This window comes from Danio rerio, chromosome 23, assembly GCF_052040795.2.
Source record: "Danio rerio strain M-AB ecotype USA chromosome 23, GRCz13ab, whole genome shotgun sequence".
In the NCBI taxonomy this organism is placed as follows: Eukaryota; Metazoa; Chordata; class Actinopteri; order Cypriniformes; family Danionidae; genus Danio; species Danio rerio.
The window spans coordinates 2,856,530-2,875,000 of record NC_141043.1 but is presented as its reverse complement, the minus strand read 5'-3'; the positions used below and the strand labels follow the sequence as shown (position 1 = coordinate 2,875,000).

The 18,471-nt window shown below is 42.5% G+C and overlaps 3 protein-coding genes across 19 annotated transcripts in view; 1 reads left to right on the top strand and 2 right to left on the bottom strand.

Moving 5' to 3' along the window:
- zhx3b (zinc fingers and homeoboxes 3b) overlaps nt 1-7,892 on the top strand; it is a 29,931-nt gene extending 22,039 nt beyond the window's left edge. For 3 of the 7 annotated variants that reach the window (XM_087305355.1, XM_087305354.1, XM_087305353.1), the window contains 2 exons: nt 438-3,815; nt 7,303-7,892. In XM_087305355.1, the coding sequence (XP_087161481.1) occupies nt 599-3,815; nt 7,303-7,313 (3,228 nt within the window). In that variant the 5' untranslated portion in view covers nt 438-598 and the 3' untranslated portion in view covers nt 7,314-7,892. 7 annotated transcript variants of the gene reach the window in all.
- The window catches only part of ggt7 (gamma-glutamyltransferase 7), a 219,444-nt gene that overhangs the window by 1,995 nt on the left and 198,978 nt on the right, over nt 1-18,471 (bottom strand). The window lies entirely within an intron of this gene.
- The window catches only part of plcg1 (phospholipase C, gamma 1), an 81,650-nt gene continuing 71,108 nt past the window's right edge, over nt 7,930-18,471 (bottom strand). For 3 of the 10 annotated variants that reach the window (XM_087305340.1, XM_087305334.1, XM_087305339.1), the window contains 6 exons: nt 18,242-18,390; nt 16,876-16,990; nt 16,347-16,508; nt 14,298-14,404; nt 13,461-13,711; nt 7,930-10,055 (listed from right to left, as the gene is read on the bottom strand). In XM_087305340.1, coding sequence (XP_087161466.1) covers nt 10,016-10,055; nt 13,461-13,711; nt 14,298-14,404; nt 16,347-16,508; nt 16,876-16,990; nt 18,242-18,390 — 824 coding nt within the window. In that variant the 3' untranslated portion in view covers nt 7,930-10,015. 10 annotated transcript variants of the gene reach the window in all.

Genomic DNA, 18,471 nt, shown 5'->3' with positions numbered 1-18,471 from the left:
GTAGTTACATTTTTTGAGAGGTGCACATCAGCGACGCCGACGGCCACGGCGAAGGGCTATGCGTCAGCGCCGTAGCATACACCGGCGTTTGACGCAGAAATATAAATCAGCCTTAATTATCCTAGAACGCGCTTGCCCAGAGTGCGCGAATGGTCATATACGTTTGGTCATATACGTCATGGTTCAAATACGTTTTTGGTGGCGTAATGTGGACGGAGATATGTTCAGAAACGCTAGTGTGGACGCAGATCGTTTTTAATCTAAAATGCCGTTTTAAAACTAAAACGCATTAGTGTAAACGGGGCCTTAGTTGGTGTTAGAGATGCTTCAAGATGTAATGTTAAGTTAGGCCTTTTATTTTTGTTATTGTGATATAATTAAACCGAGCTTGAATTCTGTGGTTCTTAAATGCTGTTGTTTTTGTTTTATCTTCACAGATTGATGCTTTGATGCCTGGGAAACATTGCTAATGAAGAATATGGAATACTAATAATGGACTGAAGATCATGCCCCTCAACAAGTTCTCGATCTGTGTTCTTTAAGAGAGGATAAACAAAATAATCAATTAAGAGTCATTGGAGGCTAACTAAACCAAACCATGGCTAGCAAGAGGAAGTCCACTGTTCCATGCATGATACCTGTAAAAGCAATTCATCTGCAGGATGACTTTGATCGTGAAATCATGTCCCCTCAGACTAAGGACATAGGGATTACCTTCACAGAGGAAGCAAGTGCAAAAAGCAGTCAAAGTTTGGACGAGTCCTCTGGGCAAGAAGATATCCTTAAAGATGCTGGATTTTACACTTGTAGACCATGTAACTTTGAGACCCAGGATCTTAATCTTTTCCTTGATCATGTCTACAGTGGGCACACAGATTTCCGTATGGACCCCTGTTTTCTTTGTGTGAGCTGTGGAAAAAGTTCTGCAAAATTTGAGGGCTTGGCACTGCACAATGCCCGTGTCCATCCCAGTACAATAACTACCACACTTCAACTTAAAAAGAAGGACAACAGGGTCATTGTGGAGCAGAGTCTTTGTGTTGAACCTTGTGAAAGCACTAGCTCAAGAGATACTGAAATTTCCATCACGAAGACACCAATCATGAAAATGCTGAAGAGTAAATCCGAATCCAAAAGGATTGTGGTTTCTCATCCTGCTACTGATGAGCCTTCCCCCTCTATTTCTAAAGTCGTGGAGAAAAAGGACCCTCCTGCTGTAACAGTCACCCATGTGCCCACTATTGTACACAATGGGGCAGCCACCAAAGTTTCCCTGCCATCAGCCATACAGATTGTTAATGGCTCTGGGGCTTTACCCATGCTGAAGACAGCAATGACACAAGTTGTATCTGTTGTGCAGAACAGAAGTCTCAGCCAGCAATCTGCTCCAATCACTCTCTCTTCATCCCACTCCTCTTCAGGCTCCTCAACAAGTACTAAAAATCTTCCCAAAGTGATGATCCCCCTAAGCAGCATTCCTACCTACAATGCATCCATGGACAACAGCAGTTTCTTAAAGACATCTTTTAGCAAGTTCCCTTATCCAACCAAGGCTGAACTTTGCTACCTTACTGTAGTTACCAAGTACCCAGAGGAGCAGATCAAGATCTGGTTCACAGCACAAAGGCTGAAACAAGGAATCAGCTGGTCTCCAGAGGAAATAGAAGAGGCCCGAAGAAAAATGTTCAACACAATTATACAGGCAGCACCTTCCAATGGCCAGCAGCAACGGCAGGCCCACCATACTCCTGCTCAGTCTACTATCACAGTTCTTGGCACGACTGGCATCCCACACATCTTACAAGGTAGCCTGGTTGGGCAAGGAGGAGTCATAGTCACCCAGCCCATGATGGCAAATGGTATTCAGGTCAGCAGTGCCCCAGTTACCCTAGCGGTTACACCCAAACCCCAGGCTGCTGCAAAGCCTTTAATGCAGGCCAGACCTGCTGCAGCCCTGGTAGCTGATAAAGGAATCAGCATGGTTTTGGGCTCTGTTGGTAGCAGTAGTAGTGGAAATTGCAGCAGCAGCAGTAGCAGCAGCAATGCTAGTACTAGCAGCAGTTTAAGCAGTGTCAGTAGTACTAGCAACCTGTGCAACCAGACTAGTGTAATCAGTATTGGTGGAAGCAGCACTGCTAAGTCAAATGGCAACAGCAATGTAAGGGTCAGTGCAACGGGTACCAATGGCACTTGTGTTCAAAGCAGTGGTAATGTTGTGAAAAGTGAAGATAAAGTCAGTTCTGAGTCTAAAAGCACCAGCAAGAGCAGTGTTCCAGCTGCCAGTACCACTCCACCCACAACCTTAGCATCTACAACCTCAACAGACACCCCAGTACCATGTAAATCAGACTCCCCAAGTCCTGCCTCTACGAACTCTCGTGTTTTCTCCAACAGTAACTTTTTGGACCCCGGCTTTAACAAAACCAAAAAGTCCCAGGAACAACTGTCAGCCTTAAAGGAGAGCTTCCTTATAAGCCAATTTCCCAACCAAGAGGAAGTGGACAGACTTATAAACCTAACTGGTCTATCTGTGCGTGAAGTACGGAAGTGGTTCAGTGACCGCCGCTACCACTTCAGGAATCTGAAAGGTTCAAGGTCGAGTGGTGGCGGTCAGACTGTTACAACAAGTGGTAGCATCTCCCAACTTGATACGGTTGCTGCTGTAGACCTATCAGAAAACGGTTCACCCCCAGAGCGGCCCAAAACTCCACAGCAGTCACCTCTTAGTCCCACACAGACATCATCACCGCCAACTCCAACACGTCGTCCTCCACGACCCCCTTCACCAGATTTTACGGCTATACGCTACAAAGAGCGAGAGCCTCACCAGGTTCGAGCTTTAGAGGCAAGCTTTACACAAGAGCCAGATCCAACTAGTGAAGAAGTTGACCGGTTAAGAGCAGAAACAAAGATGACCCGACGTGAGATCCATGGTTGGTTTGCTGAGCGGCGAAGGAGGGTAGCAGCAGAGAAGAAGAAAGAGGAAGCTGAGAAGGCGGAAAGAGAAGATGATGATTATGTGGGAGAGGAAGAGGAGACTGGGGTAAAAAAGGAAGGAATAAGCAATGAGGAAACACATGAAGCTGAAGATTCCTCAGTAGAGACACAAGGTGAAGACGAGAAACTGAAGGATGAAACCGGTAATGAGCCAAAGGTTAATCCTATCAAAATCAATCTCAAAATGCTTAAGGTTACTGAATCCAGTGGAAAAGGTGAACCAGAGGGAAGTCAACCGGTTGAGGCTAGCAAGGTGCCACAGACACCTGTTCCACAGACCTCTCAATACCGAGGTAAGAAAACACCAGAACAGCTCCACCTGCTGAAACAAGTCTTTGCACGCACCCACTGGCCTAGTAGTCCACAGTACAACGAACTGATAACTAAAACAGGTCTACCTAGGCCAGAGGTAGTACGTTGGTTTGGAGATTGCCGCTATGTCCTGAAGAATGGTCAACTGAAGTGGCTTGAGAGTTACCAGACCATGGTAGACGAGGAAGACTTTCAGAAAGCTAACATAAGTGTCCTACAGGAGCACCTAGACACGCATGGGAAACTCGATGAGACTAAGTTGGAAGAGATTGCCAAGTCAAGTGGATTCGGTGAGGAATCTATACGGCGATGGTTTGCGAAGACACCACTTTTATCAGAGAAAAGAAACTCTGAGAACACGGCAAGTGAAGCGACGGGGTCATCTGCAACTCCAACTGAAGCTGCTTCAGGATCACAGCATGCAGAGCATGAAGATGTAAAGGTGGAGGAGTCGGGGAGCAGCACAGTCTCAAAGGATCACACAGTTGACATATCAAATGCTGAAGGTGATTACATTTCTGCCATTTTTACCTTCAAATAATTACAGTGTATTTGGTTGTTGTTTGGCACACAGGACAGAATGAACAGAATTAGGTATTTAAAGTGCAGTAAATGGTTGAACATTACTTTGTCTTTGACCTCTCTTTATACAAACTGCTGTCATGCAGTTTTTCCATTTTTGAGCCAAATCTCAAAGCTGTCCTATGGTGCGACTGTCTCAAGAATAGTTCAGTAAATTACCTGTTCACTTTTATGAATTAAAATTTAAATCATAAAATCATTGATAAACACCTCAGACTTATTTTTATTTATTTTTTTTACAAAAGGCTATTTTGGTAAATGCCAGTCATTTTTTTCATACATTTATTTCTCAAAAAAAAAAAAAAAAGCATAGAAACTTGATATATTTTGTTACTGAAAGCATGTCCTCTGGTGTGACACTATATACTCATTTTAAATGACCTGTTCTGCTGAAAACTTTAATTAATTAAAAGACCCCGTTTGATATCAAGTCCATCCTCTACAACAAGTTTTTGACTCTAAGGGTGCTTTCCTACCTGCATATTTAGTTCGGCTGAATCGCACTGGAGTTCATTTTCCCTCTTGGTGAGATTCGTTTGGGCAGGTGTGAATGTAGCAATCGCACTCGAGTGCGCACCAAAAGCGGACCCAAAAAGTGTACCGAGACCTCCTTGAAGAGAGAGGGAAAACAATACCTGATGAATCGTTGGTATAATTTCTGGAAGCAAATTAGCTAAACTAATTCATGCCTCCTCCTAACGCCTTTGTCGTTTGCAATGCATTAAACCATTGTTTTCCAGCTGCAGATGTGCTTGATTCTCGAAATGTAAAGTTTGTCTAAAGTGATGTTTACAAACTATATAGTATACTATGACCTGGGGTCCGTTCTTCGTACGTGGATTACTCAGTTAGCTGGATTTGGATATTGACGATTTGACACAATCCAGGATCGTTTCTTTCTTCAAAGCTGATCCGAGAGTTGTTGTCATAGCAACAGTTCTGCTAGCTCAAACCTGATCGGGAGCAGGTTCAATTTAGATAAACAGGATTAGATCGGCTTAGTTCAAGCAAATATAATAGAGAAAGTATGTACCGAATTCTGATATTTTCTTACAGTAGTAGTTATATACACTTGGGAAAATAGTACATATTTTTAAACTATATATATATATAAAGTTATAGTTATTAATAAAATAAATTAAGTTATACATATTAATAAAACGTATGCAATCTGCACCCTCGAAATGAAAGTACAAAGACTGCCACCTGCTGGTGCAAAGAGAAAATTTATTGATATGAACTTTTTTAGATCGCTTTAGTACAAATTGTGTATAATAGAAATGCACAATATGTGACTTTTTTTTAAAAGCAATAATACATTTATGCAGTCATAAACAGTTAATATGCCGGTGATTTGATGCTTCACAAAAGTTGCAGACTCTTTTACCAATATCGAAATGCTTTTGTAAACAATCAGTTACTCTTTACACTGATTAAAAAAATGTAGAATTAGATACATTGATTTGCATTGAAATACATGATGAATACTCTTGACACATGAAAGTGTAAAGCCTGCAGCTCATAACAAATGTGGAAGGTTATTGCGTGTCATATTTAACAAGCCATTTACTGCTAATTTGATGTAAATTTGCTCACATGGACAAATGAATATTAATCAGATGATGTCATTACGCTGCTGTGCCGTCAGCCAATCGTTGCATTGCTGATCATGATTTCGAGGATCGATAGATCTGTCCTTCACAACACACGCAGCGATCTCAGATCAGTTTATCCAGACATTCCAATCTGATTCGCGAACTTGTTTGAAGAACCAAATTGGCGAGAGATCAGTTATCAAGATTAAAAGATCCAGGATCAAATAATCTTAGATCATTTAAGCGAGGTACGAAGAACGGACCCCAGGGATACAATCAGCCAGCGCACTGACATTTTGTGTCTGCTGGTTTGTTTACTTGCCGGAGTTCCATTGACATTTTCCCGCACGTTAATTCTGACCAATTACAAAAGCAGTTTAGGAAATACATTTAATAGCATCTGGCCAATAAGTGATGTGGATTTTGTCACATGACTGCATTTTGTTTCTTTTCAACTGGGTCGGACCAAAGCAATCAGTGTGGTGTAAAAACGACCCAAAAAATGTGTCATTTGTTGCCCCTTGGTCCAGACCAAATGAACCAAACTACCGAGGTGAAAGCACCCTAAATTTACACGCATTTAACTGTTTTGTTACAGTATCAGTTTTGGTGTAACACCCCTATTAATAAAAAAAAAAAAATCTCAAACAAGTCATAGAGGAAAACATTGCTGGCAGCTAGCTCTCTGCAACTCTCACATGGTCGTCCACTGAAGCTAAGCAGGGCTGTGCCCGGTCAGTACCTGAATGGGAGACCACAGGCTAGGTTGCTGCCGGAAGTGGTGTTAGTGGGGCCAGCAGCAGGGGGCGCTTAACCTGTGGTCTGTCTGGATCCTCACGCCCCAGTATATTAATGGGGACTCAATACTGCTCATCTTTCGTACAAGACGTTAAACCGAGGTCCTGACTCTATTTCGAAGGACATCCTGGGATTTTAACAGAGTAGGGGTTTAACCCCGGCATCCTCGCCAAATTTGCCCACTGGCCTCTGTCCATCATGGCCTCATAACCATCCCTATATTATAATTGGTCCCACTTTATATTAAGTGGCCTTAACTAATATGTACGTACACAGAACTTAATAGTTTGTTACAATGTACTTATTATGTAAATACATGTATTTACTGTGTACTTATGCTTGATTAAATACATGTATGTAATTACATCTTTAATTAACTTTTGTAAGTACATTTGTAAATACACTGTTGACCATCCCTTACACCTTAAACCTACCCATACCACCAAACCTGTCCATTACCCAACCTCTATCCCAACTCAAAAGCACCACAAGTCTTCTCAAATACATTATGAACACAGTAAGTACATTGTATTTATTTTTTGATGTAAGTTCATAGTAGTTAAGGACACTTAATATAAAGTGGGACCTTATAATTGGCTCCTCTCCACCAATCAGCTGGTGTGTGGTGTGCAATATGGCTGCCAACCTTCCAGAAGCATGCTGCACACTGGTGGTGGTTGAGGAGACCCCCCCAAAAAAACAATATGTAAAGTGCTTTGTGTCTAGAAAAGTGCTGTTAAAATGTAAGGAATTATTATTATTATTATTATTAAAATAGCACTGTATTACAAATAGCACTATATGAAGATGTGTACAGAAATGAAGATAAATCTTTATATCAGGTTTTATATCAATTTTAGCTGTCGCACCATTAGACGTATATAAGGTAGAGTTTAATAGTACAGATGCCTATTTGTCAACTAACCACATATTGTGGATTGGTGAGGTTAAAGGGTAGTAACAATGAGTTAGTGCTTAAATTGTGTACAGTTTTGGCTAATACGGTTCATTTTTGCAGAGTCTGACTGAAGAAACGTGGAGATATCAGCCAATGGGATTACAGCACACGCAGCCTTCATGCGAAGGCCTTTTTTAAATGTCAGATGGAACACGAGCACTGGAGGACATATCTGCATAAAGAAAAGAGACTTTCTTCCTGAGGAACATTTTCTTTTTAGCGTAAGCTACGAGCTATGCTACTGTTCACATTGTGTGGATTATTAAAGGTCAAGATGCGCCCTTACACCAGACGGCTGCTTTTTCTGTTAGGACAGGACACCTTGACTTTTTCAAGTTGAGTTTACTTCTGATGGTCATTTCCTAATCGCCATTTTTAAGGGATTTTCGATGGTACGAAGAGGAAACTGCACAGCTCTGGTTGAGCCCTTTTGTAATTCTTCTACATGCGCCTCGGGGAGGTGGAGATGTATGCTGTAGGTGAGCATCAATACCACAGCACTTTAGGTTTTCTGGTCTCGAAACGTCATTTAAAGTAAAAGAAATGTCAAATGGTGTTGTCAAAACAGATTCACCAGCGGTAACGGTCACGCTTGACATGTTTGATTTTTACAAATATTACTTGCAGAATAAATTTAATACTGAAAGAAAGATCATGGATTATTTGGCGCAAACACACACGCACCAGTCAATGTTGAATAAGTACTTTATTCTCAGGCTTGATTATGTTTCATATGAAAAGCAAAATTAAAATGTATACTTCCTCCAATATAGCATAGGCACGTTACAGAAAAGGCTTGGTTTGTAAATAAGAACATCGGTAACAAAATGCTGATGCGAGAAAGCATAGAAAAAGGCATACATGTCCAACGGGGGGATCTTTTGTTGATGTATATATGTATACACACACACCAAGGCACATGAACGATGATGAAGGGGAATAAGCAGAACGTAAATGTACAGACTGGAGAAGGCCAACAGAGATTTAACACTGAGGGAATGTCCGCTAATCAGGAATAAATGCAGAGGAAGGGCCCTCTCAAGGGGTTTGGCCTCATCCTTTTTTTTTTAAAGCTCAGGAAGCGGTTCTGTCTAATCTTTCTAATGTAATGTACACGGATTATAGCAACAACAAAAAAAAGATGACAATGTAGACATGCAATGTAGCCCCTCTTTCCAGTTTTCTTCACATGACCAGTCAGGGGAACACACAACAAAGCAACGTTGTTGGGAGCTTCTTCCACAGCCGTCATGCACTGAATCAAATAAATACTGCCATAACTTAGGTGTAAAATATGTATATACGTTTCTAAAATGGGCTGCAAAGCGCAAATATAAAAAATGCACCTGGACCCCAAGGTCAAACGGAGAGCCAGGTAAAGCATCAGTGATTGAGAAGGACAACAAAAACAAACAGTACACTTACAATGGCTTCAGTATGTGGCTGTTAGACTTTTAGAATGACAAGGCAACGTGCGCAGTAATACTGCGACCTCTACTGGCTAAACAGGAGTACTGCCTCAAACGGAGCTACAATAACCACTGCCTTCTTACTACACATCAACTGTAAATACTCAATTTAGCCAGTCGTTTTTTTTTCTATTGTATTAGGACTATGGCATAACAGAGACCGAATGGCACAATGACTGACTGAAATGCCCTTACTCTGGTCAACACAAGAAAACAAACACAAGATCCTTTTCGTCCAGAAGTATTCAATGCTCAGGGTGGATTACTAAGCCGATATTAAGGAGACACACATATTTGGTCCCGCACAGTCGTCCTTTGGCTTTCTAACGATACTTTAAGTATACAACGTCCGCACTATACGATTAAAATAAGGACAAAATAAAACATTTCGACTGATCAAAGAGGAAAAGAGTACATCAGAAATGATCTTCAGAAGGATAATGAAATAAAACGTGAAATGAGATGGTCCATGTTTCGTAAACTAAACACACAGTATTTCCTGCAAAGCCTTGAAAACCCCACCTGAGCTGTTTATGCATTAAAGTCCACCCGAGCAGACTGCCGAAAAACAAAAGGAGAGTGATATTGCTCTCTGGTCACGTGATAACCTCAGTACGTTTAGCGTAAAACAAAAACACGTTCGAATGTTGAAGAATGCTTCGGTGAGATCTCCCAGAATGCCATCTGCCCCTTTGCAAAAACAGACACTTCAGTCCGTGAGGGAAGAAAACGCACAACTTAAAAAGGCCAAGCCCTCATGTTAGACACACACTCGCATCGTTAAAAACGTAACGTTTAAATAATACAAAATCATGAAATAAACTCTGGAGTGAAAGGCTCTTTGAGAGCAGATGCTTCTCGAATTTGACGGCGAAATGGACCCCACACACACACACACATTTATATAGTCATATATAAGCCAGAGAGATAGAGTAAAGCAATGTGTTATTACTCCATAAATGTTAACCTGGAATGGGTTCGGTTTTGTTTACAGTGATGAATGATACAGCCCCACTCAGTTTTGAAATGCTGTTCATCCGTGAGCGTCTGCGTCAGACATCCGTCCCGTCCTGTCGGCAGCAGGTTCAGATTGTAGCGAAGCAGGTTTTTGTCCGCGAGCGAGGGCTCGGCGCGAGTCCCTCTGCCCACCACAGGGCCCTGAGCAGGAGAGAGAGGATCTGTCCGAAAGCGCCGCTATGCCCATTCCCAAACAAACCATCCCGACATCATCATCATCATCAGCTCTGCAGAATTCCTGTCGCTGGCCTTGCGTCTCGTCTGCTCCGTCTATCCATCTGCTCGGTTTACGCTCGGTTATCGGCGCTGACGCGAGCCCTGCGGAGCCTGCGGGAGAAAAACAGAGCTCACTGAAGAAGCGCTGTACAATAGTGAAGTAGGCCATGCACTGCACTCCTGTGGTGTTTAGATATTGGTGTTAAGGCGATACAAAAAACCCCAAAAACATTTCACAATATAAAGATTCATATCATTCGATATCGATAATTATTGAATATTTATTAATACATTGAGGAATATTAGGCTTTTTTATTTAATTAACCACTTTATTTTAATTTTCCAACTAAGGTTTAATGGTCAAAAACTAAAAAATAAACAAAAATATCAGGGGCCTCATGTATCAACGAACAAAAACTTTGCGTACGCCAGGTTTCATGCTTAGAACGAGTCATTAGGTGTTTCGCGTTGACGTATCTACGAAACACAAGTAGTTGCGCGCGCAAACCCGGGAAATTTGAAACCTGCGGCCCCGCCCTCCAACACAGAAAAAAAGCCACACACACACACTCAAACACACGCCGGTCGAATGAAGTCACGATGTGCAGATGGATATCATTGAGAAGATGAAACCTCAGCATTATAGCCCAGCCTTGAGCAGTTTGAGTGCTTCTGGAAACTACATGCTACAAAGAAGACTTCATCGGCCGTTTGTTAAAGGAAGGATCAGTAAAGAGTACTGATGGACATGTCAGAACCTGGATCGGTTCCTTACTCCATTTCTCAAGTGTAAGTACGTGCAATTAAAGTTGTTGCCTCATTTACTCCAGCTTGCAAATGTATGTAGTTGTGATTTGTTACTTGTAACCGTGTGTATTGTATCAGGTTAACTGGCTATATTCTCATATCGCGTGCAAAGTCACGTTGAAAACGCGACGCGTGCCGCTTTGTTTACGGACCTCCGAGGAGTAGGGTAATGTGTGTGTGTGTGTGTGCGCGCGTTGTGTCCTCCGAGGAGGAGGGTAATGTGTGTGTGTGTGGGTGTGTGTGCGCGTTGTGTCCTCCTCCGAGGAGGGTAGTGTGTGTGTGTGTGCGTGTGTGTGTGTGCGTTGTGTCCTCCGAGTAGGAGGGTAATGTGTGTGTATTGTGTCCTCTGAGGAGGAGGGTAATGTGTGTGTGCATGTGTTAAAAGAGCAGGTACAGTGTGATAGGGCTGTGCAATTAATCGAAAATCCGATTTCGATTTCGGCTTTTAACGATTATGAAAAGCCATTAATCGAGATAAACGATTACTCCATCACGTACCGCCCCCCTTCAGTTGTACACGTGTGAAAACTCTTTGCCTCTGTAAAGCAAAGTTCCACGTGAAAATGACTAAAAGCATGAGCTGTAATGTCACTTTTGCAGCACAGGATGCGCATCATTCATATTTTTAAAAGCGCAAAAGAGCACTTGCTGTTGTGTGTGTGTGCGCCGTGCTTAGCCTCGGACAGGTAGTGCGTGTGTGTGTGTTTGTCTGTGCGCGCGCCGCGCTTAGCCTCAGAGAACAGAGCACACACACATCTAATGCCATCTTAATGAGAGCGCTTTAATGGTCAAATCCATGCACATGTGTCAGAGCGCAGTGTTAAGTGATTATTCATATTAATCCTCATTTGTGTAATAAACAAACAAGTTGAGAATCAAAAGACACGAGAAAGAGACACCATGTCAGAGCCGCACTATTCTTAAAGTGAGCGTGCGGTATTCCTGCTGCTGCCGACTGTTTTTATTATTAATCAATAATAAAATCAAAAATACAGTGAAGATGCTTAAAGCACAGTTTAAACAACAGATTTAACTCATCTCTAATAACTGATTTATTTTCTCTTTGCTATGATGACAGCACATTATATTTTACTAGATGGTTTTCAAGATACTCAGCTTAAAGTGACATTCAAAGGCTTAATTAGGTTAAATAGGCAAGTCATTGTATAACAGTAGTTTCTTCTGCAGACAATCTAACATTTATATTGCTTAAAGGGGCTAATAATATCGAGCTATTAAAATAGGTTTCAAAATATTTAAACCTGCTTTTATTCTAGCTGAAATAAAACAAATAAGCCTTTCTCCAGAAGAAAAAATATAGGAAATACTGTAAAAAAACCCTCTGTTAAACATCAATTGGGAAATATTTATATATAAAAATAAATTCACAGGAGGACGAATAATTTTGACTTGAACTGACAATCAACTTGACTTGAACTTTGACTTGAACTGACTTGAACTGATAATCATTTAATGATAATCAGTATATATAAAAATCAGAATATATAAAAATAAATTCACAGGAGGACGAATAATTTTGACTTGAACTGACAATCAACTTGACTTGAACTTTGACTTGAACTGACTTGAACTGATAATCATTTAATGATAATCAGTATATATAAAAATCAGAATATATAAAAATAAATTCACAGGAGGACGAATAATTTTGACTTGAACTGACAATCAACTTGACTTGAACTTTGACTTGAACTGACTTGAACTGATAATCATTTAATGATAATCAGTATATATAAAAATCAGAATATATAAAAATAAATTCACAGGAGGACGAATAATTTTGACTTGAACTGATAATCATCGTGATTACAATTATGATTAAAATAATCGTGACTATGATTTTTCCCATAATCGAGCAGCCCTAGAGTGTGACAAGCTAGGCGATCTCCTCGCCAGTGATTGGAGTTTTTGCTCAATAAAATAGTTAGTCGTCGATATTTTCAAGTCCATCGTCTGTATTTACATTCACCCACTGGCAGCTAAAATCCACGCCTACACTATGAAGCGTGCATGCACTGTGACTACTTCTATATTGTTGATTAGCTGCTGGGCATTTCAATCTGTCACGCGATGAATGCAGTCAGTGTCGACCAATCGCAACCGGCTGTCATCGGTCCAATCAGCGCAGATTAGCTTCGCGCTAGGGAGGGGTTTGGGAACAAATGAATCACTGATCGATTCATACGAGAGTCGCTGGGATAATGAGGTAAAAATAAATGCAGATTATAAAACCATGAAAGTGTTTTTGACCTTGCATGCATATTAGACTGTTGTTGGAGACCCCCAAAACCAAAATATGACCCTATTTCATGTATAATAGGGGGTCTTTAAGCCTTTAAATGTAACTTTAAGCTGAATACAAGTATCTTGGAGAATATCTAGTCTAATATTATGTGCTGTCATCATGACAAAGATAAAATAAATCAGTTATTAGAGATGAGTTATTAAAACTTATGATTAGAAGTGTGTTAAAATCTCTGTTACATACAGGGGGGCTAATAATTCAGGATTGTATGACTCTTACTCGCGTGTATTAAAAGACAAAACCGTATTCTTGTGTTATGGAGTCAAATTTAAACTTGTGGATGGACGGCAATATCAATGCAGAGAACTGAACCGAATCGACGGCATGATAATCTCAACAGAACCTACGCTGATCTCACAATGTGCTTCTCAGAAGTGCTTTACCTCCTGTTCTCGTGGTCCAGCAGCGCCTCCTGAGACACTCTGAAGTCCTCCAGAGGGGTCTGATAGCGGGCCTCGAACGAGCCCTCGCGCCCGCGGTACCCTAGAGCCTGCGCCGGAGACGAGGGCAGAGGAGACATGGAGGAGGTGGAGGAGACGGAGCCAGAGTCGTTCATCCGCTCGCGGCCCGTCTGCATGGCCATCGCCATCGCCCCAGCCGGAGAGAACGGACTCAACATGTCTCCATTCTCATGCTGTGGAGGGAAAACCAGGAGGACATCAGCACACAGCTACTGCACAATCATCACGAGAGAGCTCAACACGCTGCAATTTAAGGCGCCGTTCACACTGTTGACAGAAGAGCACTGCGCTTTTTATGCAATACCCTGCTGAAAAATCCAGCTTAAACCAGCCTAGGCTGGTTGGCTGGTTTTAGCTGGTTGACCAGGCTGGTTTTAGAGGGGTTTTGGCCATTTCCAGGCTGGTTTCCAGCCATTTCCATTCTGGTCTTAGCTGGTCAGGCTGGAAAATGACCAGCTAAATCCAGCTAAAACCAGCTTGACCAGCCTGGTTTAAGCTGGATAAAGCTGGTTTTGGCTGGGCTCCCGGCCTGGCAAGGCTGGTCACGCTGGTTTTAGCTGGTTATCTCCTAGCCTGGCTGGAAATGGCTGGAAACCCATGTAAAACCAGCCTGGTCGACCAGCTATAACCAGCCTAGGCTGGTTTAAGCTGGTTTTTTTCAGTAGGGTAGGCAACCAGCTGCATATGAACCCATCTTAAAACCTTGCGTGTTGAGCTTTCTCATATGATATGAAGATACTGTGGAGCGCTTCTACATACGATCATCTCATATCCCACCCGTCCTCTGATGACGTCCATGTGCACCAGCAGACAGGCCAGCTCCAGATCCTCACTGTAGCTGTTCTTCAGCGGGACCGAGCGGTAGCCTGCAGACAGACAGGAGGAGCAGCACTCATCAGCACATTATTTACAGGAGAGACCACTGAAGTAGAGGAGTCCAGAGAGGCCCAATGTCTGCCAGCCTGAACCAAATGCTAATCAGCACAGACCCTGTCCTAAATCACACCTTACAGGAGTAGTCCACAGTACCTGCAGTTGTGTTGATAAATAATAAATGCTGTTCTGTAGTGGAAAAATAGAATGATTCGGCGAACTATGTATTCCTCTGCCTCCCTGATATGATTTATATAAAACTGCTGAATAGTACATTACAAGTGAATGTAGTTTAATACCCTAAAAATGAACAGTGATCCCTTACTCCAGGGATGTCAAACTCAATTCCAGGAGGGGCGCAGTCCTGCACAGTTTAGCTCCAGCCCTAATTAAACACACCTGATCAAACTAATTGAGTCATTCAGCTTGTTTGAAACCTCCAGGTAAGTGTGTTGGAGCAGAATTAAAACTAAACTGTGCAGGGCTGCGGCCCTCCAGGAATAGAGTTTGACATCCCTGTCTTACACGTTCAGCCGAAAAATTATAAACTAACATAACTAGTTTTTTGACAGGAGATGGTGCTGTACACTTCACAAGCAAACCAATTTCTTACAAAAACCCTTTCCAACCTAAAATAATCATTAATAAAGTTAGGAAAGGGTTAAGCAAATTACAAGATTATTCAAAGTAAGCAGTGTTTACATTAATCTCCTGACATTAAAGACAACTTACATGGTTCAGCTGAACACACAAGCGCTCTTCCTCATAAGCATTGAGTGTGTGGTTAAAAACTAACCGAGAGCGCCGTCTGATGTTAAATACTAGCCTATAGTGTTGTCTGCTTTAAAAAAAAACTAGCCTAGAGCACCATCTACTGATAAAACCTAGCCTAGAGCACCATCCGCTGTTAAAAGCTAGCCTAGAGCACTGTTTGCTGCAAAAAAAGTAGCCTAGAGCACCATCTACTGTTAAAACCTAGCCTAGAGCACCATCTGCTGTTAAAAGCTAGCCTAGAGCGCTGTCAGCAGTAAAAAAAAAAACTAGCCTAGAGCGCCATCTACTGTTAAAACCTAGCCTAGAGCGCCATCTGCTGTTAAAAGCTAGCCTAGAGCGCTGTCTGCTGTAAAAAAAAACTAGCCCTAGAGCGCCATCTACTGTTAAAAGCTAGCCTAGAGTGCCATTTGCTGTTAAAAGCTAGCCTAGAGCGCTGTCTGCTGTAAAAAAAAACTAGCCTAGAGCGCCATCTACTGTTAAAAGCTAGCCTAGAGCACTGTCTGCTGTTAAAAGCTAGCCTAGAGTGCCATCTGCTGTTAAAAGCTAGCCTAGAGCGCCATCTGCTGTTAAAAGCTAGCCTAGAGCATCATCTACTGTTAAAACCTAGCCTAGAGCACCATCTGCTGTTAAAAGCTAGCCTAGAGCATCATCTGCTGTTTAAAGCTAGCCTAGAGCACCATATGCTGTTAAAAGCTAGCCTAGAGCACCATCTGCTGTTAAAAGCTAGCCTAGAGCACCATATGCTGTTAAAAGTTAGCCTAGAGCATAATCTACAGTTAAAAGCTAACCTGGAGCACCATCTGCAGTTAAAAAGTAGACTAGAGCACCGTCTGCTGTAAAAAAAAAAAAAACTAGCCTAGAGCGTCATCTGCTGTTAAAAACTAGCCTAGAGCGCCATCTGCTGTTAAAAACTAGTCTAAAGTGCCATCTACAGTTAAAAACTAGCCTAAAGAGTGATACTACTGTTAAAAACCAGCCTAGAGCGCCATCTACTGGTAAAAACTAGCCTAGAGCACCATCTACTGACAAAACCAGCCTAGAACAGCATCTGCTGTAAAAATAAAAACTACCCTTTGGTCATGACTGGTGGTGAACTGGACCATCCTGGTTTAGTAAGTTCAGGTAAAAGCACAGCAACAGTCCTTCAATTGGGAGCCGTACCTGTTTTGAGGCAGTTGATGGGGAATGTGGCCTGGGCCAGAAAGTTCTGGTCACTGAACATGTCGATTTCGTAGACCACAAAGCGCAGGAATGCGAAGGAAGGATTGCACACGGTGAACCTAAAGAGTTTCCTGGTCCAGGTGGGGTTCAGACCATTGTCTGCTGAGGGTCAAACAGGAAAATATCATTACTACAGGTGAATTACAGATGCTTACATCTTCTTTAATGAACCTTATTACACATTTAAAAAGTACAGCTCACCCAAAACTGAACATTTCCCCAATATTTACTCACACTCAGGTGGTTTTAAACTTTTAGAGTTAAGCTGAGTTTATTTCTGTCTGTTGAACACTAAAGATATTCTGAAGAATGTTGGATAAAAGCAGTCTACATCCATATTAAGAACAAAACACATGGAAGTCAATGACTGTTCTATGAACAACCAGTGATGGGAGAGTAAATAAAGACAGAATTTTCGTTTTTTGGATGAACTGAGCCTTTAAAGATGTTCTTCTGTATGGTGGTTCACCTTCAGAGTCTGTCCTCTGCTTGGCATTGTCATATTCTGCTCCGCAAACTTCAATCTCGATGAGCGGACAAACAATACCTCGACCGTGTTTGGGCAGGTGACGCGCTCCCAAAACCTGAAGGATACAAACACACTTTCATACATTAGCAGCTGACATTTGCTCACATTCCCAATTATTGGTCTGACTGTTGTGCACTTGGACAAAGAAGTGTCTAGTGTTTAGAGTACAATATAAACTTACATATATTCTAATTAACAGACAGGGTTAATAAATCCCACACCTATGACCTATTCTAGGTCATTGTGTAGTACAATATTTCAACAGCATTCTGTAGAGTGGGTGAAAATCTAGCAAAAGTGGATCAAACTTATAAACAGAAGTGTGTAATGTCGAACACTCACAGCTTTACACACGAAAGAGGAGGGGCTACAGAAAGGGAGGAGCTACTGAATAAGGGGAGAAGCCAGTGTTAAAAGGAAGGAGCTACTGAATAAGAGAGGCACTGCTACTGAACGGGAGGAGCTACTGAATGAGGGGAGGGGCTGCTGTTGAAGGGAAGGAGATACTGAATAAGGGGAGGATCTACTGAATAAGGGGAGGGGCTGCTGTTGAAGGGTAGGAGCTACTGAATATGGGGAGGGGCTGCTGCCAAAGAGCAGGAGTTATTGAATAAGGGGAGGAGCTGCTGTTGTAGAGAAGGACATACGGAATAAGGTGAGGGGCTGCTGTTGAAGGGGAGGAGCTACTGAATAAAGGGAGGGGCTGCTACTGAAGAGCAGGGGTTACTGAATAAGGGGAGGGGCTGCTGTTGTAGAGAAGGAGATACTGAATAAGGGGAGGCACTGCTGCCGAAGGAGAGGAGCTACTGAATAAGAGGAGGGGCTGCTGTTGAAGGGGAGGAGCTACTGAATAGGAGGAAGGGTTTCCATTGAATGGGAGGAGCTACTGAATAAGGGGAGGTAATGTGCCAAAGGGGAGGAGCAACTAAATAGGAGGAATAGATTCCGTTGAAGGGGAGGAGCTACTGAATAAGGGGAGGGGCTGCTGTTAAAGGGAAGGAGATACTGAATAAGGGGAGGGGCTGCTGTTGAAGGAAATTAGATATTAAATAAGGGGAGGCACTGCTGCTGAAGGGGAGGGGCTACTGAATAAGGGGAGGGGCTGCTGTTGAAGGAAAGAGATACTGAATGAGGGGGAGCACTGGTAAAGGGGAAAGACCACTTAAGGGGAGGAGCTGCTGTTGAAGGGGAGGGGTTACTGAATGAGCGGGGATGCTCGTGAAAGGGTGGGACCACTTCAGGGCTGGAGCTGCTGGTGAAAGGGAGGGGCTGCTGGGGGATGTGACATTTTAAAAGATAATGTTACCTCTATGCTGAGTGTGATGGGCTCCACTCCTCTGAGCGAGTGGCGGTCAAACGGGTCGAAGTTGTCATCCCTCATGATGGGCGGCTGCAGCACATATCCACTCCTGCCGTTCAGCATGAAGATGGCCTGGTTCATCTGCATGGGTTTATCTGAGAAGAACCAGCACAGCGTTACACCACAGAACCTGATCAGAACAACAGCCGGAAGGAACATAAATACTGAGAAATGCT